We start from the raw sequence: 26,644 nt of genomic DNA on the forward strand, positions 1-26,644 counted from the left end.
GGCATGACATGCTGTGGTATGGAATACCTCTGGCTAGCTTGGGTCAGGTGTCCTGTCTCTGCTTCCTCCTGGCTTCCCCTCCTCCCTGGCAGAGCATGAGGCTCACAAAGTCCTTGGCCAAACCAAACCATCATTGTTATCAGCTCTGTTCCCAAGCCGAAAGTCAAAACACAGCACTGCACCAGCTACCAAGAAGGAGAAAAATGACTGCTACTGCTGAACCCAGGACAGAGAGGAAAGAAAATAGTTCATATTACTTTCAAGTATTCTTATGCCAAACCTCTCAAACTGTGGCTTTTAGGTGAGGCCATCTGAACAACAGAAATGAAGAAGAAGTTTTGCTACTGCTAAAAAATCACCATATTTGATCGTACACTACACAGTAACAACTGATTTTACTCTGGAGGCTTTTGGAAGTTGTGATCTGATAACACACTACAGTTTTGATGCTCATGACTCCCCAGCTCGATTTTATTTCTCTCGTGTTTTGGCTGAAATGTATGAGTGCATGTGTGTGTGTATTCATGCACACTCATACACACACGTGTGAGTATGCATGCATACATATGCATGTGTGTTACATCCAATTCATGTTGCAGGTTTTGGTTTACAGGACTTCTGGTAGACGATCAGTCTGTCTGGAAGAAAAGTACGCCCACAAACATCACATGGAACGAGCTGGTTCTGGGCGCTGATCCAGGCAGCCTCATTTAAAGAATTGAGATCGTAGAAACCTTTGGCTGGAAAATTAAAAAAAGAAAGTATCAGCTTTCATTCTGGAGACCCACATTCAACTCTTTATGGAAAATATTTTCAGGAAATACCTGTTGACTGAGCCTTTCAGTTTAACCAAACCATATTGCTTTTGCAAATGAAAAAGAAAGAAAAGAAACAAAAGAGAAAAAAAAATACATAAAAAAGATTCTGCTTTTTGTCCCAAGGGTTGAATTAAATTAACTTCAAACTGAATCATTTTGTATTGTATGAGAGTACAGAGAAAACATAGATCATGCTATGTGTTATGAGATGCATTCTCAGCTAATTATTAACATCTTTACGTACACACTATTATCAGCAAATTTCACTTTTTGGCTTTACTTCAAGTGCTGTTCAATGAGCATGTGTTATAGCAATGGTTAGGAGCATATCGTACTTGAGAATATGCTCTTTGTACTTCTCTGGAAAAGGGGCCGAATTTTCTTCCTGTTAAAGTCTATTGCAAGCTTTGTCAGTAAGTCGGGTTAAGCTTAGGTAAGCCTAAAACCTTTACAGACAATACCTACAGTTCTTGTAAGCCATAGCTTCCAGTGAGGTCATTGCAGTAGTGCATCTATTGTCATCTAAACACTAACCCAGTCTTACCCTCAGTTATTTTCCACTGTGGGAAGAGTGACTGCTCGGAAAGCTCAGGAGTATTCTTCAAACATTCACTTATATCAGATGTATGTTCAATATTTTATTTGAGTATTAAAAAATATCTTGTTTACTTTCATCTTGAAATGGACTTTCACACAGTGTTGTTTCAAACTGATTTCCAAAGAGGCCAGGTAGGTTGCTCAATACCTGGATTTAGATCTTAAGAGTATTCATTTGAAGTACATGCAGAACAAAATCTACATGGCTCAATTTGAAGATGTATTTGCTTTGCCCGTCTCAAAAGGTATGACAATAGAGAAAAAGAATAAAAAAAAATTGGTTTTGTCTTTGTACTGCTAGCAGCAGACGATTTTTTAAAAGAAAAGGATTTGTGCATTTAAAAATATTCCATGGTTTCTGTTATTGGCACGATAGACCTCTTCATTAAAGGCCCATACAGTTTTAATATGATTCATATCCATTGGTTCACATAACCACAATAAGCCTTAGATCTCTTAATATGCCTGTTCCTAATGTTCTTTTTGTTAGAAGAGCAACCAAATAGTGTTTCTTTTCTTGGCTGAGACAAATATCCCCTTTGCTTGCAGGAAATGAATGTGTATTTTCTGTACTTCGGAAAGTTTATGGAATATAAAAAAAAAAAAGAGAAAGAGAGATGACTTTCTCCTTGCAGGCATGTGTTAGGCATTCCACAAACAAAACACTGTGTAATCAGGGCAGTGGTTGTCTTCCCATGACACTTGAGTTTTCAGAAAAAGATTTATGAAAGTTATAAAAAGTTTTATGTAAGCAGCTAATATTTCTAAGCTTTTTTTTGAACATTGGCTGTTCCATTCAACAACAGGGGTAATCCCTCCTCCCTAAATTGAGAGACTGTGAGACATGCAGTACGTGTATGTGGTCTCAAGGTCAGTTATAGCATTTACCAGATGATTGCGAGTAAGTCTCATGGAAAAAGAACAACACTGAGATTATTTTCTTGAGGTCAGGAGCATGAGGCAACTGCAGGGGAAACAGAAATTTTAGCTTAAGCTACAGAACTGCTCAGACTTGCATCAGCAGGCATTTAAGAACAGATGCTGGAAGCAGGTCGGTGTTCCCTGGGGAGCCATGGGCACACACCACCTCATAGGAGATGGTGGCGCCTGATATGACTCATTGCATAAATGAGACAATATTCTGATTCATATCTGGGAGCCTTTTGCTGGATTGTTCTCTCAAAGAGTGGTTGTCTTTCTGCTTTCACTCCTTCAAAATAAAATAGTGTATTTCAAAATAGCCTGATTTGTCCTTTTGCGTCCTCCTTTTTCAGATGGAATTCTCATTTTCTCCATGTTTTTTACCACACAACATGTAATATTAAGAAGAGCTTAACTAAAAGAGCAAATACAATGAAAATGCATTTTCAAATCTGTCTTTTACTACAGATTCAACTCTTTTGCTTGGAATTTGTTAACAAAGTCCTGATTTGATATTATTTGAGCTATGATTATTATTATTTTGGACAGCTGACTAGTATTCCCAGTGACCCTGCTCTTTTCTGTGTATGTCTTCTGTGGACATATTTCTTTGTACTGCTGCAAACTGATCTAGTGTATGACTCTTTCACAGTGAGCTGTAGGAGAATTTGCCCACTTTTACAGACATTAGGGGAAGCTGCAGGAAATCATGGGGAATATGAAATAAAGTGGGTGAATTAACTGCCTGTGAGCAAGTGATGCAAATTTGGCCCAAAGTAGCTCAAACCAGCTGACAGGGCCAGGGAAAGCATCAGGCTGACATGGTGAAATAACTTGGGATTTGAGCAGTTCTAGGAGCAGCTTCTAGGCAAAGCACAGTTAATATTTCCTTTTGGTCCAATATTGAGTACATACTCCTGAAATACATATGGGAGCCCAGGTCTGTTGGGTGCTAGGGATCATCAGTTTTCATAGATCTGAAGAGGTGGGATCTAGGCAACTTAAAAAACAGAACCTACAGCTCAAACACACATAATTGGCAGAAATATAATATTTGGTTTATACTACATATATTTTTTCCCCACTGTGTTTGTAATACAAACATTATAATAGTCTGACAAAGAAAGGCTTGTTCTAAGGCTTGTAAATCCTCTGGAGGTTCATTGTAAAAGATACTGCATTTTCACCCATAAATATATTTTAATAAAAAATTGAAACGACAGTATATGTTATGGGGGGATTTTACAGAACCATGGAATGGTTAGGGATGGAAAGGACCTTAAGATCATCTAGTTCCAATCCCATTAAATGATCTTAAGGTCCTAAGTCTAATACATTTTAAAAATACCTTTTTTCTACCAGTCATCATGCATCTAGTATTGTATTTCCTATTTTACCACAGAACTCGAGGCCACTCACTATTTACCACTGTTAAGTGCTAGTGTCAGGCTGTTTTTTCTAACCAATGCTGTAAGTGTGAAACATGGCTGAATTATCTATCGCTATGTTGAAGGGTATTTTATTTTAATGACTGTATGAGTCAAGTCCATACATTATCCTTGAATGCTTTTTCCCCATTTTAAAAAGTGTCTGTTTACAGCATTGGAACTAGTCAAAAGGTAATGATGTAGCTGTGAAGCAGTTTGATAATCCTTTTGTGTTTTGATTCAGAACATACTGACACATAAAGAGGACTGTCCCAGGAGGCATGTTCCACAAGGCAGCAACTACTCTTATTTCTCATGGATGCAATACAGAAGGAGAACAAGATAGTCAACAGAAAGCTTAAAACAAGCCTTTATGCCTACATTCTCTTTGGAGTGAACAGGAGATATAAGTACTTGCAAACCATGAAGTTTAAACTACTGCTTAAACTACTGCTTAAATTTTATTTTGTTTTTATTCCTCCTACTTTCTTCCTCCCCTTTTCTTATTTCATCTGTAGCTTACCTTGCACAGGTGTGACTTCAGGTATTTTGGGCCCTGGCCTTCTCAGGTGCTTGGGTAGCAAGGCATTCTCCTGGTGCTATTTTTTCAGGCATTGTGGCTCATGGATACTAATTGATTTTGTTCCATACTCACGGCCACATATGTAACAAATCACTGTTGGTGGCTGTCTTATCACTTGTGCCTGCAAATAATAATTGTGAGAATAAAAATACTGTTTTCAGCATTAATTTTGAGTGAGAACAACTTTGAATTGAAACAATCATATAGATTAAGGAAACTATACCTGTGAAATCAGTGTAACTGTATCAGTTTATCAGTTTTGTTTTTGTCTACATACAGTCTTGAAGCTTGTAAGGAATACTCTCATTAACTGGCCAACTGGGACAGGTAGGTTCCTGCAGATATTGGGCTGACGATCTGTGTGTGTCACCTAATTAATACTTAGCTATGTAAGTTTTAGATCTTTTATTTTCACATCACCGAGTTGGTGGAAGTGCTGAGCACCTTCACATGCAGAAACAATTCCTCTGCATGATCAAGTTGCTCCAGCACAGTGTCCACCTTAAATGCTGAAGCCCTTTTTTTACCTACCAAAGGCAAGGATCATGGAAAACAGCAACAAAAGCTTCCTTAGTTGAACTGCTGATGTCTAGCACAGTGGCAGAAAGACCCCATCTCCAGGCAGAAAGAACATAGTTAAAGCACTGTGTCCAGCCTTAGGATCTCTCTTCAGCCAGCCAGTAAAGGTAGCTGTTTCAAGCTTGTGATTATGGTCCCTAATGATGTGTAACTTCTGCCACAGACCAGTAAGATGGTAGAATTCTTGGTCTGGAAGGATTAAAACCAATCCAGGATTTTTGAGGACTGGGGGAGCAAAATAGGAACTGTTGTTTGTTTACCTTGAAGGCCTCAGTGTGAACTTGCCAGTAACTGCAGTGAGGGCAGAACTGTATGCTAAGCAAGTCATTGTTTCTGCACTGCAGATCTGCTTTTGTTTGCAGAGAAAAACATCTCAATGGAAGAAAAAAATCCCTCAACCAGAAACACCACACATGCATATTCTAAGCTTGAAAAATATATAATTACTGTGGTATTGAGGATAATGGGTTTGAGTGTGTTGTTAGGTGTGTCCTGGGCTAGGCATGCTGTCAGTACGAGTGCTGCTCCAGAATAGTGTAAAAATGTACTGCAGGGACAGCACTTTGAGGCATGCTGATGGGTCTCACAACTGCTAGCACTGCCTGCACTACTGACTGCAGAATACCAGTAAGAGTCATGCTATAGGCTGCCCCCCTAAAGGCAGAGGGACAGCCCTTCCAAACCAAACACAGGAAGCCTTTCTCACTCAAAAAGGGAGGTGGGGATTTCATTTTCTCATCTGCTTCTGTGTAAGACAAAGTATAACCTGTTTCTAGTATTTATGATTCTTTCTGTGTATTCATCAGTGTATTCAAGAAATTGGGCAGCTTTTCTCGCATTTATGCTAGAGTCTGAAAAAGTCATTAGTGAATGATCTGCATAAGCTTTCTTTCCTGTATCACACCTGTAAACTCAATTACGTGAAGAAATACTACTCTACAAAATGTGTTTTTGCTGGGAAAAGTTGGACTTCATCTGGAAAGTTCTCACAGTGACTTGAAATATAACTTATCCAAAGATGTTTTTTTCCAAGGACATTTTTGTCCGCTTAACTTTTTCCTTAGCTATCTTTGATAACAAAGTTTTTTATATATATACATATCCTTCTCTTCCTGTCCATAGCTGAATATAGCAACAGCTGTTTTAAGAATGCCCTCTAATTTTTCATTATCAATTTTCACCTGCTTCCTTACTTCAGCTCTTGAGCTAGATCTTGTGTGATATGGAGATAAGACTCTCGGTGCAGATACAGAGTCTTTTGAACATAGTGAATGTTTTTTTGTAGGCTCCAGAGAGCTTTAGATAAGGATACTACAGTCTAAACCCTTGAGGTCAGGAGGGTCATTTCAGTATGCATGATTATCATGGGTATGTTTATAGCATTTTGAAAATGGTTTTCTAAAAAAAATGCTAGGCATAAAAACACTGGAAACACATTTTCCTCACTAGATTTCATTAGCTAGGTTCCTGACATTCAGTGAAATAGATTATTTATTGGCTGAAAATGAGGAAAGAGCAACTTGATTTACAGTCACTTTGTAGAGACTCTTTACATACTACCAGAACAGGGAAACGGGATCCTAATACAAATGAAAATCTTGCTTATTTAGCCTGCACTGCACTTGCCAACATATGGGGCAGCATAATTAAAAAAAATGTATAGTTTCAAGGGGACTTAAGTCCTGATATTAGACAGGTAAGAAATCACTTAAAAAATTAAATACTCTCAATAAATTTAACAGACAAACAGAAATATCTTTGTAAAAATCAGATAGTTTTTCATCTTAGCTATATTTCCCCAGTGAAGATAGCCTTTTGTCTCTGACTGCCTCATTCAAATCTATTACACTTGTTTTAAAGTTACTGTGATGTTTTACTGTTGAACAACTGCCACAGATCAAGACAAGAACTAGTGATCTCTATCCAGGGAAACCTGGATACATTTCCACAGTTTTGAGATGATCGTTCTGGCAGTCTCACTTGAAAACCCAAAGATTGAATGAGCAGTACTGTGAACCCTCCACGTTGTGACAGAGTGTTTATAGGCTTTATATGTTTATATGGCTTTTGTGTTGCAAATGAGTAAAACCAGGCCTGCAGTTAAATAGAGGATTCTGGTTCTAAAGTTATCTATTGGGATTGATTCATAACTAAATCCTATTTGTTCAAACTAATGTTTAAGAAATCTGTTCAAGTAGAAATGTCTATTTTGTAACTTCTACAATTAAAAACTGTACAGAAACAATAGCAGAGACCAGAATTAATTAAAACCGATCAGATCACTCTAAGGATGGATTTATTCTTTTTTCTCCCCAGAAATGCAGTGAGTTTGAGCCATCACCACAAGTCCAATTATGTACAGAAATCCTTCTCTGCAAATACACATATGTTAAAAAGCTGAAAAATAAAACTTGAAGGAGAATATCCTTACAGTTGGTAGTAACAGCTCTGCTGTTGCTTCACTGTGGAATCTAAGGTATGATAAGTTTTATTTTTGGAATTTCTACAGCTGATAATATTTATCCTTCATTTCTTTTTCTCTTCAGTGTGCCTGTCCCAAATGTCACATCTGGAGGCCTGCAGTTTGAAACTAAACTATTTTTGGAACCACCACAATTTTCCAACCCAAACCACTTGCAGGCCAGTGGCTAGGCTGTCTGCTCACTGCTTTGTTTTTCACTTTAAAAAGAGTTGTAGGGAAGGTCTGTTCCTGAGGATATGTGTTATTATAAAAATACCTACAAATACCTGACTGTGCAGTTAGACTTTCCTCTGATGTCTCAGTATTTTCTTTTTTCTCCAAGACTGCTAAGTATGTCTGCGTGACCATGAATGAAGTTATTTAGCTCAGAGGGCTACGCCACTATGTATTTTCAATAGACCCAACATTACTTGACGTTAGCCCCAGGCTGCTGTTATGCTGTTATGCGAAGTCAAATCCTCCCATACTGCACAAAGCTTTTAATTTCTTCTTAAGTACACCCAATAAAACTGACTCCCAAAACCCCCTCATAAATACTTATCATCCGGGACTGTGCATCCCCCACACCTTCCTTATTTGGTTAATTATGCATGTATTTGAATGGGAGGAAGGGAGGCTTCCTGCTCTAGGCCAGAGCTCTCACTGTAGGCTTGAACTGCCCAAGGAACAGAGGCTCAGGAAAAGATGGGTGCACACACTTAGCAACAGCATTGTGTTGTATGAAAGCAGCCTTTTCCACACATTTCTCTCTGGAAAGTAAGAGGTATTTTACATAAGGGACAGGGACAAGCTGTAGCAAGGCTCTCACAACCATTTGAAGGTGCATTTCAAAGCCCTCTGAAGTGCTGTTAGCCACTGCCCTGACACAACAGCAGATTAACATTAGCACAGGTCATACGCCTAAGTATGAAATTTCCTTGAAAAACAAAGTAATTCTGCCAGATGATGAAACAAAGATTTTACTCCACTGGAAGCACTAGAATATCACATTTTACCCCTGATCTGCTGTCTTTTCAGAGAAATACATTAGTATAATCAACATGGCATTTTGTGTAAAGGCAGAAAAGCGGCAAGATCAATTGTTCGCAGTGGCAATACTCAGTAAGTTTCACTCAAACCATTCACTGTCCATTCTCATCCAACTTTCTACATTTGCAAATATATCTGTATTCTTCTAAGATGTTAAAAACTTAGAAACTGTTTGCAACAGAGGCAGACAGTTTATCACTGACTTCTCAGCTTCATTACAATTGCACAGCCTCTGAAAGAGTTTTCATTTTACCAAGTAAGTAGATGACTTTATGCTAGAGCAAGGTGCAACATCAGTATTCTTTTGCTATACAAGTTTTCAGAACTTATGTTGTGTTAAAATGCATTATAATACAGTAAAGTCCCTGAAATATTATTTTTAGATAGTTAATTTGATAAGCAGGTGGCAGCATCAGTTGCTAGTGACACGTCTGATAGGCTTTTAGGAGCAGCATTATCTGCTGTCAAAAAAACTGTACTGCATATACCCACAGCAAGATATTTATTAATATTCACTTATATGTAGCAGACTATTTGGTCTGTGAAAGAATAAAAAACACACTCTGCTCTAGTGCAGTTCTGAGTTTCTGTATTTCCAGACATCACTTCCATTGTCTGCGATATCACAGCACAAACCAAACAGAATTTCTGAACTGAGGTGACCCCTGTCTCTTTATAAACATAGACTGTTTTACACAGAGAGACATGATTAACCCAGATGTGTTCATGGATTCTGAAGGGAAGGACAGTTAGTGGAAGAGATGGCTTATGGAGGCTGTTGAGTCTCCAGGTATAAAGGCATTTTATGGTGAACTAAGTGTTTGCAGTAATGATACTGGTCTAGCTGATCCTGCACTGGCTAAGGGAAAGATTGCTCCAGGACAGATGCATGCACATAAAAGGGTTTGCAGCTGTAAAGTTAAAATGCCCTTCACATGATATAGCACCAAATCAGTCAGATCTTTATTTTTCAAATGAGGAAACCCCAGTTTTTTAATTTAGGACATCTTTCACTGCATGAGGTAATTTGACTTATATAATGGTTGGGGTTTGTTGTTTGTTTGTTTGTTTGTTTGTTTGTTTGTTTGTTTGTTTTTTACGGTTGTTCCTTCCCTCTCGCATTTTGCTGAATCAGGACTTTCAAACGTTTAAAGCTCCAAATGCTTTCCTGCCAGGACCAAAGCAGGTTGCCATTTCACTCCATTACTGGTATTCTTTAACAGAATTAATAAGCAGCTGAGTAGCTGGTAAGGTGAAAAAATTAAAACCATATGCTGGAAAAAAGATTAAGAGGACTGTAGAGATGACCCAGACCTTATCCCAGTTCATAGAGAACTTGCAGGCCTTCTGTTAGCTTACTGCTTTTCAACATACTTCAGTGTGGACCTTTCAAAGCTTTTAACTGGAGCTGGTGACCCTCACACACACCTATGGAAAAGAGGCTTCTTTTGACCACTTCGCAGGTTGCCAGAACTGAGCAGCTGCTGGGATCACAGGATGTTTCTTTCACTCTCTCCGTTTCTATCTCTGCCTTTTGTACCTCTGTTCAAAAGGACAGCTATAAAACTAATAAAAATGAAGGACCTCAGAGAGGCAAAATCACCCTTTCCTGAAAGTTATTGTTAATAATAAAGTCCTTCAGAGTCAATTACAAATTGCAAGCTGTACAGCCTTATTGCTTCTGCTGCAACTGATGAACTGTGACTGCTTGCAAGTAAATGAAGAAACATGTTGCTCACACAGAAGGAGGAACAGATTTGAATACATTTCTGCAGAGCTCATGGAACTGAAAAGTGGAAATAATAATGTTTTTCAACAAGTCAATGGATGTGACTGAACCCACACAGGAAGAAGATACTGTGCAAGAGAGCAACAATTTTGCAGGGTCACTCTCAAAGCCAAACCACACTCTAAACTTGGTTGTTTTGTGTTGCTTTGCTGTTTTGTATTTTTGTTTTGGTTTTTTTTGGTATTATAACTATGGACACTTCCCCTCTCCCCACACTTTTTTTAATTTAAACATACAGAATTATGTATGATGCATAAAACCCTCTGTTTCACACCTATGCCTTTCACTGAACAATCACCTTTTACAGGAATGCCAGTTCTTTGGTAAAAGGTAAAATATAGCATATCACATCTCCCCTAAAGCTATAGATATACCTGTGCAGCACTTTGAACTGTTACTGGGTGGTTTGAAATCTGCTGATAAAAGATCTGAGGACTGGACCTAACCTGCCAATAACTATGAATTAGTGGCCTTAAATAGCAAAATATAAAAATGACCCATGTTGTCTTCATTCTCATGTTTGTTAAGGTAACACTATTATCTCCATTTCACTCAACAGATGGAAAATATAGCATGCTTTGACTTTTAAAACATCTTCATAAATGCTCTGCATAGCATTGTTCTCCTTTGGTGACTGAGAAAGCTAAATCCCATTTTCAAAAGTAGTGTAGGCAATCATGAGTCCAACCTCCAATGAAAACAAACAAAAAAAAAAGCCTTTTATTTTAGACACTGGGACTAAACATTTACCTTACAAAACTCCTGGCCAAAAGACAGCCTGTGTAGAAACAAGTGCAGGATAAAAAATAATCCATTTTCCAAAACTTTGTGTAGTTTTTGGATAATGTGAATCAGCTTCTTTATTCTTGGATCTTGAATAAAATTCAGTGGAAAGAAATGCGCAGTCTTATTTATTTTGTTGTTATACCCTGAGTTGCTGCTTTTGAACATGCAGTACTCAGTAAACTCATGTTCCACGCCATGGCTAAGAATAATGGTAAAAAATGAAAATCACTGGAGAGCTTACAGGATAATGAAACCACTGCATTTCATGTTAGCTAAATAAAAATACTCAATACCTGCTAAAAAATAAAATTCAAAGCTTGCCTGACCTGCCCAACAGAAACTACTTGGGAACCATAGCACACAATGGTCCCTTTTGGGGACATAATTCTTACAGGACCACAGAGTATGAGAACCCAACTTCCCCCTTTCAGTAGGAAAATCGGAAGAAATAGGAATAAGCAGTTTCCCTTGCACACATAGTATTACCCTTCCCTTTACATACTGTTCAGCATAGAAACATGTGGCTTGGAGCCAAAAGACCCTTCTGAAGGAAAATGATTTTAAATTTTATGGGAACCCAGTCTTCCCTTGAGTGCTTAGCATCAAAATAGATTCACACCCTTTCATACAGCACACACTTAGCTATTTACCTTGTCTGATGTGGCTGGTGCAGCACCACTCTTTCCTTGACTGGTCTTAGATGGATCACTTGCTGAGCCAGACCCAAAGCCTGGGCCTTTATCAGATTTAGTGGGGCTAGTGCTTGATTGCCCTACAGTGCGGCTACCTCCTCTGCAACACTTTCCCAGCACCATGAGACGGTCAGGAAAGAAGGTTCGGCCACAGTTTCTACAGGGCAGGAGCTGGGCTTGAGCACTCTGATAAGCTGCCTCATTTTCAGCTGCAAGCGTATAGGAACCACCAGTAAGGACCACAGGTTTCTTGGGCTCAGGTCTTCTGAGATGACTTGGTAGCTGATAGTTTTCAGTACACCACTTCTCTAGGCACTGGGGTTCATGTATAGATATAGACTGTGATCCAAATTCTCTGCCACAGATACAGCATATCTTGAAGCAAGGTCTTCTTTGTGGGATGATGGGCTGATTTGGTGGCATCTGAGATATGTTTGAAGACTGTTTTGCTACTATTGCAGTGCCTGGTCTCCTGTTCTTGGGTCCAGCTTCTGGATGCACTACTTTGGGCAAAATTCCGGGAAGATCTGACACATTAGGTGGTGAAACCTGCTCTGAAGGCAAGATGCTAGAGACACTAGTATGGGCTTCTCTGGCACTTGGCAAAGCATTACAGGTTTTCTTCACATTCTTATTCTCAATATTTCTCTCCACGAAGAGTACAACATTTCAAGAAACTTCTCTCTCTCTGACACAAAAAGGTCTTGGGAAAGTTCTTGTTAGCCAGCATGAAGCTCCATCTTCTTAATTCAGTTTCATGGGCCAGACTATTCTAGGGACTTCAAAGCTTGAAAACTGCATTTAATGGCCATTTCAGTAGTGAAAGAGGGTTTCTGTGTGGTTTTGGTCTGTCTTTTGGTTTTACATGATCCTGAAATAAATTAAATCAGGACATACTAATGAGCACCACCTCTCTTGTTAAGGATACCAACCAATATTTTATCACAAGGATGAGTTTGCATTAGTATTACTATTATATTTTTAAATAGCAGACAGATAACATCACATACATTCAACCTCTGGTGATCAGCTGAACCATGTAAAACTAAATTCTAGTCTCAGAGAGTGTAAACTCCTAAAGGACATGAAAGAAGATGGTTCTGCACAAACAGAAGCTGCTGAAATACATGTGAGTTTGAGTATAATCAATGAGTATAATCAATATGCTTTATTGACAGAACTGGTATTTTTGACACAGTCTTTAATTTGTAAGCCATTTATGTTGATAGTTAAACATAATTTCACTGCCTCAAGAGAAACTGAAAACAAGTCCCTTAATGGGATATTAATGTCCGATCTCCAAAGCGACAGACAGAAGAAATGTTCCCAGTCTGTAGGTTGAAGAAGTTATTAGGCCCCCTTCACTCAGCACTTGTGAGGTGGTATATCAAATTCTCTGACCAGTCTTGATTCTCCCACTACAGAAGAGATATTAATAAACTGTAAAGTTTATCAAAAGGCTACTGAGACGCTTTGTGGCTGAACAGCATGACATATAAGGAGAAGATTAGGGCACTCGAGTCTCGAGAAGACAGTGCTAAACATTTTTCAGTTTTTCAACTGTATCGCTTAAATGTTCATTTCTCAGAGAGACAATATTTTGCGCTGGCCCTCCAAGGATCAGAAAATAAAATTCAGACTGTAAGCATGTTACAGTGGGGGTTATTGTTTTATTGCAAGAATACAAAATAACCAGCAGTCCAGCTTTAGTCTTAAGCAAGTAAAAGATTGCATAGATAGGGGACTGCAAAGGACAGCAAGGTCACCTTTGTATACTTTATAATAAAAGAAACATCTGAGTTAAAAATTATCTTGCCCTTGCAGAATATTTCTAACTTTATCTCAACCCTTCCAACTTTTAGGGGGTTCCTAACTCACAAATTTATCCACCCACTTATCCACTGACTCATCTCAGGTCACTCTCCGCTGCAATCAACCAATCTGGATCTCCTCTGAACTGCTTTTTTCTTGATGTCACAATGGGAGACTTTGCTTCCACTCAACAGTCTTTTCACCCTTATCAATCATACCTCTGAACACAGGGGCTGAATTTTCCTACACCCAAGGGCATGCTTTTTCATTGAGATTTTTCTTCTTCACAGTTTTGTTTTGAAATGAAAAACTTACTTAAACTTTGTCTGTGCCACTGAGAAGCACTGATTGGGCTCTAGTTTCTCACAAATATTCTAGGACATGGGCAACAGTGAAAAAAACAAATTGTCAGCAGGTTCACATCTTGCCAGGCACACAAAGATGTTTAGATTGCTACATTCATACTGCTTGCTTAGATATTCACAAAGCTGCATATTCCAGGGACACTTGTGACAGCCTCATTTAACAAATGTCCTATGAAGCTCAAATTTGTTTGTATGCAAATTGGAAGATGTGAAGACCATCAGAGACAATCTGTGGTTTGTACTGGAATAAATGTCTGTGAAACAATTGTAGATAGCTGTAAAATTCTTGAGAAACATTATACTTATATTTAATTCCCCCCTAACTTCAGTCTGTAGAAAATACGGTTAAGTACAAGGCTGTAGCATCCTCTCATGTCTGAAGTATCAGATAAGCATATAATGTATGTTAAACGATAAACAAAACTACAGCACTGGAATTTTTGTTTCAGATATCAGAAAGACTTTTAGTTGTCTGACTCCTATACAATATATAATTGTGACATACATTGTGGAAAAGCATGCTACAAACAAACACAGAAACAAAGGTTTCAAGCAGTTTGGACAGTAGCAATTAATAATACTTAGTTGGGTATCTAGCTGTTTTCAAACTGGTGCTATCGCATTTTAAAGTTCCTTTTGCCCCTACCAGCAGTGTTCCCTTAATGCAAAATATCTTTGCGAACTGTGTAGAGAGTATTTCAACAGATCCCAAAGCCTTTCCCTTGTTTTCCTTTTAGAAGGCCTGAATTTGCTTACCATAATTTACAGAAAGCTAATCACTTTGTACCACAACTTGCCACTGCAGGAGTTTGCCAGTTTTGACAAGGTTGTGCATATGATTCAGTTAGGTGAATGTCAATAGTATGTGAAATTTAAATTTGCAGACTAGCATTGAGGCTACTCTACTGCAAAGATCTTTCAAAGTCTGGGAGAGTTTCCAGGGAGGATCGCCTGTTGGATGAATCCGAGTTGGGAAGTAGCCAAGCTTTTAAGAGGATGAAGAGAATGGAAAGCCAGGGGAACATTAAAGGGTCATGAAGGCAGGGGAGATAAGGGTGATTGGAGGGTCACAGGAAGGGAGCATCAGAAAGTTCAGCTACATTTCATGGAACTTCTGAACTCTGCAAGGTCGTATTCATATCCTATTTATTGATTTATGTCAGAGTAATATTTTCTGCTACCTGAGAGGATTCTTAAAGCAAAAGTGGTCATCGAACTGCCTGCCACATGAAGAATGTTAGGTGACTAAATCTGTTACCATTAAGAATGAATCAGTCAATAAAACATGCTATAAACAACCTATTAACAATATAACCTATTGTTGGATTTCCAGGCTTGCTATTGTAAATACTTCATGAGATAATTATGCTTCCTTGTGGGGATTACACCATTTGGTCTATATTTATTCCTGCCAAGTTGACCTCTATTATTTGGAAACTTCCTATAAATTCAGTGTGAACTGAAAAGACATATGAGCAGTTAAATTCTTCTTTTCTCAAGAGCAGTGGTAAAGGTGTGGAGTAAATCAGTGCTGGGATTTAACATTTCTTTTCAAAGCATAAAAAATTCCTTTTTTTTTCTTTAAAGATGTTTCAACATGTCATTTAATAAAGTTGAAAGGTGCAGCTGATCATTGCATATAGCTGTGGGAAAACATTCCTCTTCTCTGCCATTTCACCAAGTACAATACTTAAAAAACAATCTCATGAATTGAAGTGACAGGGCACTTGCAACTAATGGATGAGTTCAGTTTAATTAAAAGCAAGGAAGTTTAAATAAAAGCAAAGGAAGTACTATTCAACATCAGGCTGACAGCTTCACTTTGTCCAAAATAGGACAGAATGACAAGAGTGAAAATAGCTCAGTACATCACTTATCTTCTTGTCAGAAGCAACTGGAACGCTTGCAACACTACTCTTCATCTTAACCTAACCAGAAATTGCAGCAATAGTATTATTATCCATTCCTCAGTAATGCTGCTTTCCCTTAGCTGCCATGTGTGATTCAACCTATACAGGCAAGTGGAAACTTCTTCCCCAAAGTGGCCTTCTTTGTGTCTTCTTTCATGTTAGTGCTGGAACTTGGAAGCAAAGTTGACACATACGTTTCCTATTTCCTGTATGCAACCTGTTTCTGAAGAGTGACCCTCTGTTTTTCATCTCTCTTGATTCTCTGATTTAAACAATTCCTCAAAACCCATTATAAGGTCATTTTATGAGCATGGATTCCTTGAGTGAATCGAACAAAACATATTTGCACTAGCTCAGGATTAAATTGACTGTTTCCAATGTATCCTCAACATTACTGCTTTTGACTTTGCTAGAATTCCACATGGAGATCTCTTAGCTGAAAAAAAAATGAGTTTACTTTGTAGAAGAGCACATTGCATGAAGCCTCCTGCTGCCTAGACACAACCATGCTTTTTCAATGGACAAAATAAAGGAACCGTTGTGACAATCTGAGGAATCTGTTTATGTACATTTTATGCATGCGGACTGATATCATGGCCTCTCCATCTGCAGCTGTATCAGACTGTAAACTGTTTAAACTACGTGGCTGTCTTACTGTCACTTTCCCCATCTGCAAGCTCAGAAAGAGACAAGATAAATCCTTGTATTAGATAAAAATAGAGCTAGAACAAAGGTCACAGAACTTTCAAGCTTATGTATCTCAGAGAAATACCCCTTGGACATATTTGACTCCCTCTAAAAGCAGAGACAATTTTAAAGTCTGGATTTAGGAGGGAGAACCATAAACAAGCAAAATAAATAGTGGGAAGAGCTGATTGCTTTACTATTTTTAAAACAGTACTCGATAAAGATATGGAAAGGATTTATATGAAGTACTTGCTTGAGGTGCCAGTGGCTTACATCCAGAAGCCTCTTTGGAGATGTCGTATATGTATGGAGAATTCTTATAAAATCAGGATTCCCATAACAGAGCTATGAGAATGTCTGTGTGGGTTGCTCTGCCTGAGGAAGTGTGGGACAAGCCACAGAGATACATTAAATGAAAGGAAAAACATATGGCTCCAAATGGTGGCATCCATATATAACAGCCTGGTGTAAGCCCAGCTACAGATGAGGTTGTCAGTGACAAAAAATAATAAGCTGATTTTAGCTTACAAAAAGATGCTGGTTAATTCAGTATCTCAGCATTCCTGGCTACGTAAGTCCTTACTTATGTGAGCCCCCACTTCACTCTGGGAAGTTTTCCCTTTGTTTACCTTCAGTACTACACTTGATGTTGTATACTCATTCTGCCTGTTCATCACTCAGTGCTTGAAGTCATAATCTTTCTGTTTGTGACATCACAGTTGTTATGCTGGTCATTTCATAAAGATGATTTGTGTAAATTGTACTGAATTCACAAGGATTCTAAAGGAAAGTTATTTCAATTGTAATAGGTAACTTTACTGTTACATAAATTACAAATGTCTCAAATAGCTTTAGGTGAAAAACAACAAGCAACAACTTCTTGCATTACAATAGTACCCACAGATCCTGTTTTCTCAGTCTGGGCTGGACTGTGTAAAAAGACAAAGCAGAACAACTCAGTCTAAAATGACAACAATATAGAAAAAGAGGGATTAAATGATCAGCTGAGAGTAACACAGCAAGTCAGGAAGAGAAGGAAATTAATCTAGATTTTGTAGTGCTTCAAAACTAAATTAGTTCAGTCACAGGATTTTCTAAGGCTGATCCTTAACTTTACAGTTAAAGGTAAGACTTTTTTTGCCCTTTTCCAGGTTTTAATTATATTTACATATAAAAGAGGTGAGGTGTCAGAAAGGTCCAAACTGACTTTCTGTGTTGAGTGCCAAAACGTCTTGCTTCAGGCTCTTTCCAATTTGGCTCTTTCCAAATGTTTTCTATGAGGCTTCCCATTATTCTTTAAGGGAAAGAAAATGAAATCAAACCAACAACTTAAGCTGTATTTTCTCTTGTGCTAAATGTTGTTTTGTACTGCTCAATTAAAAATAATTTTAGAAATCTGTTAAGACAAAGTACTCAAACAGAAGTTAGACAAAAATATTAGATAATTTGTAGTATCTTACTGTTGGATCTGGTTCTCACTGAAAGATAAAAGGAAAAAAATTATGTTTCCAACAATATTTTTAGCAAATTAACCACACATTAAAACCCTCACATTTTTCCAGATCAGCACTGTATTTTCACCACAGTTCCTGGCTGGAGGAGCCTCCTTTGATTAGTCCTAGAGACTAATCTTTTTCTTCAGTCATATGAAAAGAGTAATCTATTATTAGATTAAACATAAATAAAGACCACTGAGATGTAGAAAATCCACAGTTTTCTACATCCGGATACTTTATCTTGTCATAGCTGAGCATGATCCCATATGTTTATGTGTCCTTCTATCTCAAGAAACAGTTTGTAAGCTCCAAACACTCAAATATTGGCATGTACCCCCACTTCTGGCAGCTTCAAGTTGTAAAATCTAACATCACAGCAGCCTGCCTTAAATGTCTTGTGAGTAATGCACACTCAGAAACATCCAAGTATGAAGATTGTTCCATCAGAGGATCAGCTGCACGTATAGCAATACCTTCTCCCCCATATTAGCTGCAGCCCAGAGGCTGGTGATTATGCCCTCATTAAACATAGACACAGCCAGCTAGAAGTACAAGGCAATAATACTGAAACCCAAATATATCAGGTTAAAAAGGCACTGTTTTCTAGAAACATATGTGAATTTTATAACAAATATTTTTTCTGAATGTTTAAAGTTTTACTGTGGGAGTGGTGAGACAATGGAACAGGCTGCACAAAGAAGTTGTGGCTGCCCCATCCCTGGCAGCCAACCTGTTCAGGGCAAGGCTGGATGGGGCTTTGAGAAACTTGGTCTAGTGGAAAGTGTCTGTGCCCATGGCAGGAGGATTGTAACTAAATGATCTTAAGGTCCTTTCCAACCCTAACCATTCTCTGATTCCATGATACTAAGTGCCAGTTAGACAAAACTAAAACTTTTTTCAAAGGTGTACCTGTATCAATTACACAAGAATAAGAGAGAAATCACTAGTGTATGCATACATATGTGTGGAAGGGGTTCATTAAAATGTCAAAGAAGGAAAACATATAAACTTGAGGTTTCTATGTGATTCTATATAAGGTGTTTTCTGTGATGTGACAGTCAAACTAGTCAAAGGAGGTTTTCTAATTTTCCTCTGACCTATTAAAATGACAGTATCTTTAATTGTATCTGATCATCTTCCTACTTAAAAACTTAATGGGTCAATCCAAAATTCACTGATGACTGATGACCCAGCAGTTCTTTCATGTTATTATGTCCTTGTCTGCCCAAACATAAGAAATAATTCATTTGATTTGATCAAAATAATGAAACTATATGAAGGAATTATGACTGCTATTAGTTAATATATATGGATAAAGTAAAATATTTTCAGTTGAAAAAATGTAATTTGTCAGAATTTCAAAATTCACAATTCTGGACCTGCTTCAGTAATAGCATTCTCTCTACAAACAAGGTTTTGTTTTCAATATTTTATTCAGTGATGCATTGCAATTTATCAGGGTGAAGATTACCTTAATTTACTTACATAAAACTGTTTAGCACATGCATATTTTAAATGAATAATGCTACCCTGCCCCCACACTTACTCGTGCAAAACAGCATAGACATAGATATAGTGCCAGTGTTGGTGACTCTGGGGATACTGTGCATCATATTCTTAATCTTTGGCAACTACTGCATTAGATCTGTGATATTTAACACTGTGCAAAACAATAGAGGTCATATCAGATAGGGAATAGACCGGGTGTGTCTTTCACACAGAAGTATGAAAGAAAGTAGACACTGAGACAAGGAAGCTTACACAGCTCAAGGTGAACTACATGTACTTGATAGCTCAGGTGTCTTTGCTCAACACCTCCATTTCTGGGACTGTGCAGAATCTGGCTGGTTCCCAGGGATTTGATGGTGAGTATGCAGTTTGTGCAATAATTTCAAGAAAGTAGGCTGATTTTTTAGAGGGAAAATATAGGTGGATGGATAAATGCATAAGTGATTACATGTCTGATACAAAAAACGCCAGCTTGTACAAACTGCCACATGTCAGGGGAAATCAAAAGGATGAAAATGTACACGGGCTGAAGGCCTGTCACTACAACAGTAGTGTGATTCAGTGCAGGAAAAACACTTTTCTCAATAATCTGCATTAACACAGTTACCTTATGCAGGAAGGGGTAAATGTATTCATTTTTTACAGTGTAAATCAACTTTAGTAATTTTTCAATGAAGTTTTGCTGACAAGTGACTCCATAACTAAGGTTTCTGATAGTTTCATTATGAACAGGATATTTAGCTAGCTAGTCTTATTACCATGGCAATCCTTATGCTGTGGCTATTAAAATTATTAAATTCTTATGCAATGGCTATTAAAATGAATATGAAAACTAAATGACAAGAGAAAGTCACAATAACAGAGAACTAACAAAGGGAATCTAGACAAGCAGATGAAATTAGCTGAAGTGGAAAACGGCTAGAACAACAAAACCCTGAATATCCCATTTCTTTTTTCAAATGTTGGTAGACCTAATGAGAAGTTGTTAAATACTCATCATTGTATCTTGCATGAATAGTACAGTACATCTTCATGCTCTGAGGAACATTCATGAGGTAATGACACAAAAAGAAAATGGCCACCTCCTAAATCTATAACAGAAAACAGTGTGCGAGGGGGACTACTGAAGCACTCATCCAGCATGAGATTTGAGGGCATTACAGCAAAACCTGATGATGGCTACTGGGAGGAAAACATGCTTTTTAAGGGTCTTGTGGTAAGAAATCTTAAAAACATCATAATTTTACATTATTATTTTTCTCCTGAAGATTAGATCAACGGGAATTGGTGTGAGAGGACATAGCTGACAAGCTTCATTTAGTTTTACCTGGAGCTACTAAGCTGTGGTGATTCTGTAATTAGTTATGCTTAACAGTGGTATTTTTCTCACTTTATACTTGAAAATATGTTACCTATGTATCTCTCTATATTGTTCTGTTTCCTGTTTTATAATTCATTAGGTAACAGAATGTTACCTTCAACAAGCCAATAGAAATACATATGAAATGTGAGCCTGAAATATCTCCAAATAATGTGGGTTAAATTGACATGCAAAATTGCATGTATGTCTGAGCTTTTTACTGTGTAACCATAATTTCACCTGATTAGAAACCAGTGCATCCCATTCTATATAAATGTCTGAGGAAGTTAAGCAAAAAAAAAAAAGTAGATTTAAATAAATAAACAATTTTGAGATTAAGTCAATGGTGGTAATGTATAACTCGAGCTATCAGTTCACTGAGAGTATCTTCAGAAGAAATTCTGTAATCAGCTTCAAGAGAAAACCAGTCAGAAAAACAGCAAAGTTTCTTGTCAACTGGTGTTTTCCAAGCAAAAAAAAAAAAAAAAAAAAAAAGGAAAAAATCTGGCTTTTATAGTAGTAAACCTTGTCATTATTGTTGAGCACCACATATTTTCCAGGGATAGACTTGAAAGGGATAATTTCTGCCACACAGGACAATCAGTAATTATGTGGCAGGTAGGGTCTTCTTCTACACAGAGTAACATTTCTAGCTTTCAATATCCAAACAGTTCCCCATAATGATTTCACTTGTATTCTCCTGCTCCTCAAAACACATACACAAATGGACTTCCCGAAAAAAAGTGAATTAGGAAATCAGAACATTTGACCTGGTAAATGCTTACTCACACGCTGTTTTCGCCAGGCAATCTCAGCTGAAATGGATTCCACAGAAAAATTAATTATTCTTGCAGTAAGCGCTATTGCACACCTTTTACCAGCTAGCTGGTCTGAGGGGAGAAAGTCACTCAAATCTTTGCTTGTTGACCTTTTTACTTAGCTGTAAATGAGCCCCTGAGCAGGGTCCTAGCCATCTGGTACTTTGGTGTCAAGCACTGATGCAATGGGGTCAGGACAGGTCACAGGACTGTGATACTTAATCCTTAGTTTACTAAGGTTCAGGCCAGTACCGTTGCCTGGGTTTCACAGGGAAATCAGTTGAAAACCAGAAAAGTAGGGATCTGAGCTCAGAGGATCCTGACTGCCAGTGGCTGTGGGCAAGGCAGTAAGGTTGACTGGACTTGAGGACTGAAGGAAAACCCCAGTGCCTCCTCACCCAGCCATTCCTACACCTTCATGTGCTAAAAAAGTCCACAGGTTTACTCAGATGCACAACTCTAGTCCGCGCAAGTCATCACATGATTAATGTTTTCCCAAACGTTACCTTTTCTCCAGAGAGTTCCTGAAAAATCCCGAATTTCTACAAGATCTGTGCTTCTCTGGCGTTGCTTTTCGGTTCAGTTTGCCCTTTAGGGAAGAGAAAGAACGGGCAGCGGTGTTACGCGAACACACGTATCGTCCGCCCCGGGCACTGGCATGTCCCCTGTTTGCGTTACTGTTCCGGCCGGACCCCGGGTCTCGTTGGGACAGGCGCCCCCCCCCCCCGTGACACCAGCTCCCGCGACCCCAGCACCCCGCGGTTCCCACGGCAACGCCTCAACACATGCAAATCATCTGCCGGCTGACGAGCGTCCGTTGGCAGAAGCCACAGTCTCCTCACGGGGAGAGGGGCGGAGCCCGATTGCGGCGGTAGCATGGCCGGGGGCGGGCAGGGCAGGGCACGGCCCGGCACGGCCACGTCAGAGACGGGGCAAGGGCAGGGGCAGGAGCAGGAGCAGGAGCAGGGCAAAGGCAGGGGCAGGCGGAATGGCTGGCTATGGCTCCAGGACCCTCTCCTTGGAGGCCTTGGGAGGACAGGGGGAGCTTCTAAACTGACCAGCTTTGGGGGCAAAAAATTTCTGCTCAAGCCCGGCATTAGGAAAAAATTCTTCCCTGTGAGGGTGGTGAAGCACTGGCACAGGTTTCCCAGAGAAGCTGTGGATGCCACATCCCTGGCAGTGCTCAAGGCCAGGTTGGATGGGGTTTTTGTGCAACCTGGTCTAGTGAAAGGTGTGTCCCTTCCCATAGCAGGTGGATGGAAATAGGTAATCTTTAAGGTCCATTCCAACCCAAACCATTCTGTGGTTCTATGGAGGGTTCCCAGTCAGGCTCTACATCCATGGTCAGGGTCTTCTCTCTCAAACCCTTTCCCCTCTTGATTAGGTGAAAAGGGACAAATGGAAACAGAGAAGAGTAAGAGCACAAGGAGCCCTAATTCAAGCACCTACACAGGCATCATTCTCATTCAAAAATTCACAGCTTTTGGCTAAATTGTTTCAACATTTTTCCAAATTTAACTTTTGCAAGCTTCATATTTTCCATGGAAATTAATTCTACAGAAACAATGATAAATAATTGCTACAAGGAAGCACCACTGAGTCAGACATTCTCGTGGCAAATGTACTCTGCTGGCAGTGCAAGCCCACAGTACTTCTTCCATTCTAACCCTTCCTGCACAACGAACTTCAGTTGTTGGTTACCGAAAACCTTAAAAGGCACAACAAGCACCATTTGCTTAGAGTCTTGGCAAGAGCAACGTCCTGTATTCTACTAAGAAACTGAGATCTACTGCAAAAAAAATCTAGTATCCATTTCACATGGAAGTTTTTGGCGCTGCAAGTATGCTGCTAAGCAGACATGAAGCAAACGTGTCAATGGGTTTTTACAACCACAAATTCTTTGACCACCTCCCCTGGCAGTTTTACTGAGTTCTCTAAATCATGTTAATTCCCAAGCCTGAGATACAAAAAAGGATAATGACAAAAGGCTTACTGAAAAGTTAAATTGGATTGTCTAAACTGAATGAGTTGTATTGCAATTCATGACAACACCAGGTATGTAAAGAAGAAAGGTGGTAGTAGGGTAGGTGTCCTGATGCTGCAGTATCAGTGTGCCAGACTATTAATTAAAATTTATGGCATATATGGCAAAAGGTATTTATCAAAAGAATAACACTTGGATTCCATGCAAATAGCATTTAACCTTCATTTAGCCTTAGGGGTTAAAAAAAAAATTTGTATTGCACAAAATTTATTGTCAGTATGACACAGAGCTCCAACCTTTTAACACAATTTAGATGCAGACTGGCTTTTTACAAGCATTTTCAGGATGCTTTGATGTCAGGAAAAATGCATGAGAAAAATATTATACCTTGAGTACTGATTCTGTCACCCAAGACTGTTAGCTTCAAGTTATTTAAGGCATTTGAAACTGCGATGACTACATGTGATAGACAGGTAAATAAATACTGAAGAATAATACTGCAGTTGCAGAGTCAAAATCCAGAAAGTATTAAGGTTAAAGTTACCCTTTGCTTCACAGATCTATAAGAAAAGCTATAAAAACACATAAAAGAATGCTTGTGTTTTATAATGTGTCTTCAGAAGTTACAAAAATATTTTCCTCTGTTGTAAGATCCTACATGTTGTAAGGTGGAACCCATATTAATGGTAGACAGACTATTGTTTGCACATGAGCTGTCTGAGATATCTGTGCAAATGTCTGGAAATGGCAAGGGCACAGTACAAGATTACTGGGGGGGGAACAACCCTAAAACAAAAATCCTGTATTATTTTTTACCTTTGGAAAAAAAAAAAAAAGTGCCTTCAGATCATTAGAAATGGGTAATAAACTAATACTTCAATTCTTCAATTCAGGTTTAAACACAGCCCCCCCCCCCCCCCAATCCTTATACAGTTCTCATCAAGGTGATGGAATATATTTTATGTTACAAAAACAGTCAATAAAATAGACTAGTTTAATAAGTTACTATGGTTATAAAACTTGGTAGAATTTTACATAAATCTGTTCATACCAACAATATATTACTAACTGGTGACTGTTCCAGCTGAATTCTTCATTGGCATTTTATGTATGTATGTATTTATGTACGTGTATATATATATGTATGTATATGTGTGTAGATGTTTAGATATTTGAAAAGCAAATGTGGACAACCCTGGAAAAGGCTTGCTGCCATACATGTGGTTTACTGCTGCTGACTGGTACAGATCTCTGCACTACTTTAAATTGCATGGTACCAAATTGCCTTTAATCTCTTTTGGTTTGTATCTTTTCAGTATATAGATTTCATGTACATATGCATTTAGAAAGAATTTATATGGAAAATAACATAGTCTATTCCTTATTTTTTATTATTATTTTTTTCTTATTACTTAATCAATAACAGTGATGATGGCCTGAATATTTTCCAAACAGGGAACTCTCAAACAGCAGGAAAAGTCATAGAGAAGCCATGAGAAAAAAATAAGAAATAATACAAAAAAAAAAAATCAGAGGATATCAATGTGTCTGAAAATTTCCAAAGGGTCTGAGGCAAACAGCAATAAAAATATTTGTATCTGAGCAAGATAGAAACAGCCATGACAGAATTACTCTGCAGATATTTTTGTAACCATCATTCCAAACATACCCTTTTGTTGCCCTATTTTGCTTCCTGCAAAACTCAGGGTGGGATCATATCTGAAGGTCAACTTAGAAGCAGCAGAGAAATAATAAACAGACCAACAGTATGAAAAATGCCTTAAAAAGCATCTTGTACAGGGTGAAGGTGAGAGGTCATGAATTACTAGGACTTCTTTATTTTTATTGTTTAATATAGCTCATTTACTCACAGAGAATAAATAAATGAGGGAAATCCATTTCATTACACATTATTTTTACTTTCTAGCTTGCTTTTCTGAAAGTTCTGAAATGTTTTTTATACAGCTTTCCCATTACCAGTGTTTATTTTCTCCTGTGTGTTAAGCAGTAATATTAGGTTCACTTTTCTTATGTTTTGGTATCTGAATAGTTAAGAAATTGACTATTCAGGCCACGAATTCAGTTGCTTTGAAGGCGTTAGGAGGCCAGTGTATTCATTTTTTGACATTACCTTGGTAGCTGTCACCCTTTTGCTTTACATTACAGATTAGCATGCAGATGCTCCAAAAAAGCATACCTTTAAAGCATCTGAAAGATGTCAGTAACTGAATTACCTTCCGGGTTGAGGAACTTTTCTTTCCAGAGAAAGAGAAAGGTTCCACTAAGGCTGAAAGGACCATGTGCCATGTTTTCATTACCATTTCTAATGGACAGCCAGAAGACAGAGAAGATTATGTTGCAGCTAAAAACACAGCTCAAACATGTACAACCAGATTTCCCTTTGAAGCTGGAAGTCTTCCCAGGGAGATGGATATGACTGCAGCTGAAGCAACAGTAATTTTTCACGTAGTGAAATACTGCCACACATTCCAAGGCTGGACTACTCCAGGCAAATTACACAGCATTAATGACATTTTGCTGTGTGACCGCCTGAAAATACCTAGTGCTTTTTAACCCCACAACTCTATTACCTCATTATTATGGTCTTACGATACCTCTGATACTACTTCTCAGTAACAGAGGTTATTAAGGGAAATGTCAAATCCTCTAAATTAGTACAATTAAGACAAGAAAGAAATTCCGAGACTGAATTTTGAAACTCTAAAATACAATTCGGGGCTGGGAAGCATCCTCATGTTTGTAAAGAAAGAAAAACGCAATATTTAGAGGAAGCAACAAAAGAATAAATTGCAGTACGAAGACTGTGAAATTATTAACTTCCTGGAAAAAAATCTGCATGAAGAAGTATTTCAATTAATGCATTGGATTTCTCTCTCTTGGCAAAAAGGGGTAACATTATTAGTTATGAGAGACATCTATACATAATTTTTTTCCTGTGAATGGTTGTGCGGTGCTTTAGCTTTTAGTCATACCCTGCTC

At 38.3% G+C, this 26,644-nt stretch overlaps 1 protein-coding gene across 1 annotated transcript; it reads right to left on the bottom strand.

The window, feature by feature from the left end:
• Positions 1–236: 236 nt before the first annotated feature.
• Positions 237–22,293, bottom strand: ZNF475 (zinc finger protein 475). The gene is given in 4 exon segments (XM_061468683.1): positions 237–740; positions 4,287–4,467; positions 11,662–12,574; positions 22,167–22,293. Coding segments are annotated over 3 exon segments (798 nt in total). The 5' UTR covers positions 12,127–12,574; positions 22,167–22,293; the 3' UTR covers positions 237–588.
• Between the last annotated feature and the right edge of the window lie 4,351 nt (positions 22,294–26,644).

Source organism: Pezoporus flaviventris, unplaced genomic scaffold (assembly GCF_033815535.1).
Source record: "Pezoporus flaviventris isolate CSIRO_AGI_PZ_B2104156 unplaced genomic scaffold, CSIRO_AGI_Pfla_v1 ptg000050l, whole genome shotgun sequence".
NCBI classification, from domain to species: domain Eukaryota; kingdom Metazoa; phylum Chordata; class Aves; order Psittaciformes; family Psittacidae; genus Pezoporus; species Pezoporus flaviventris.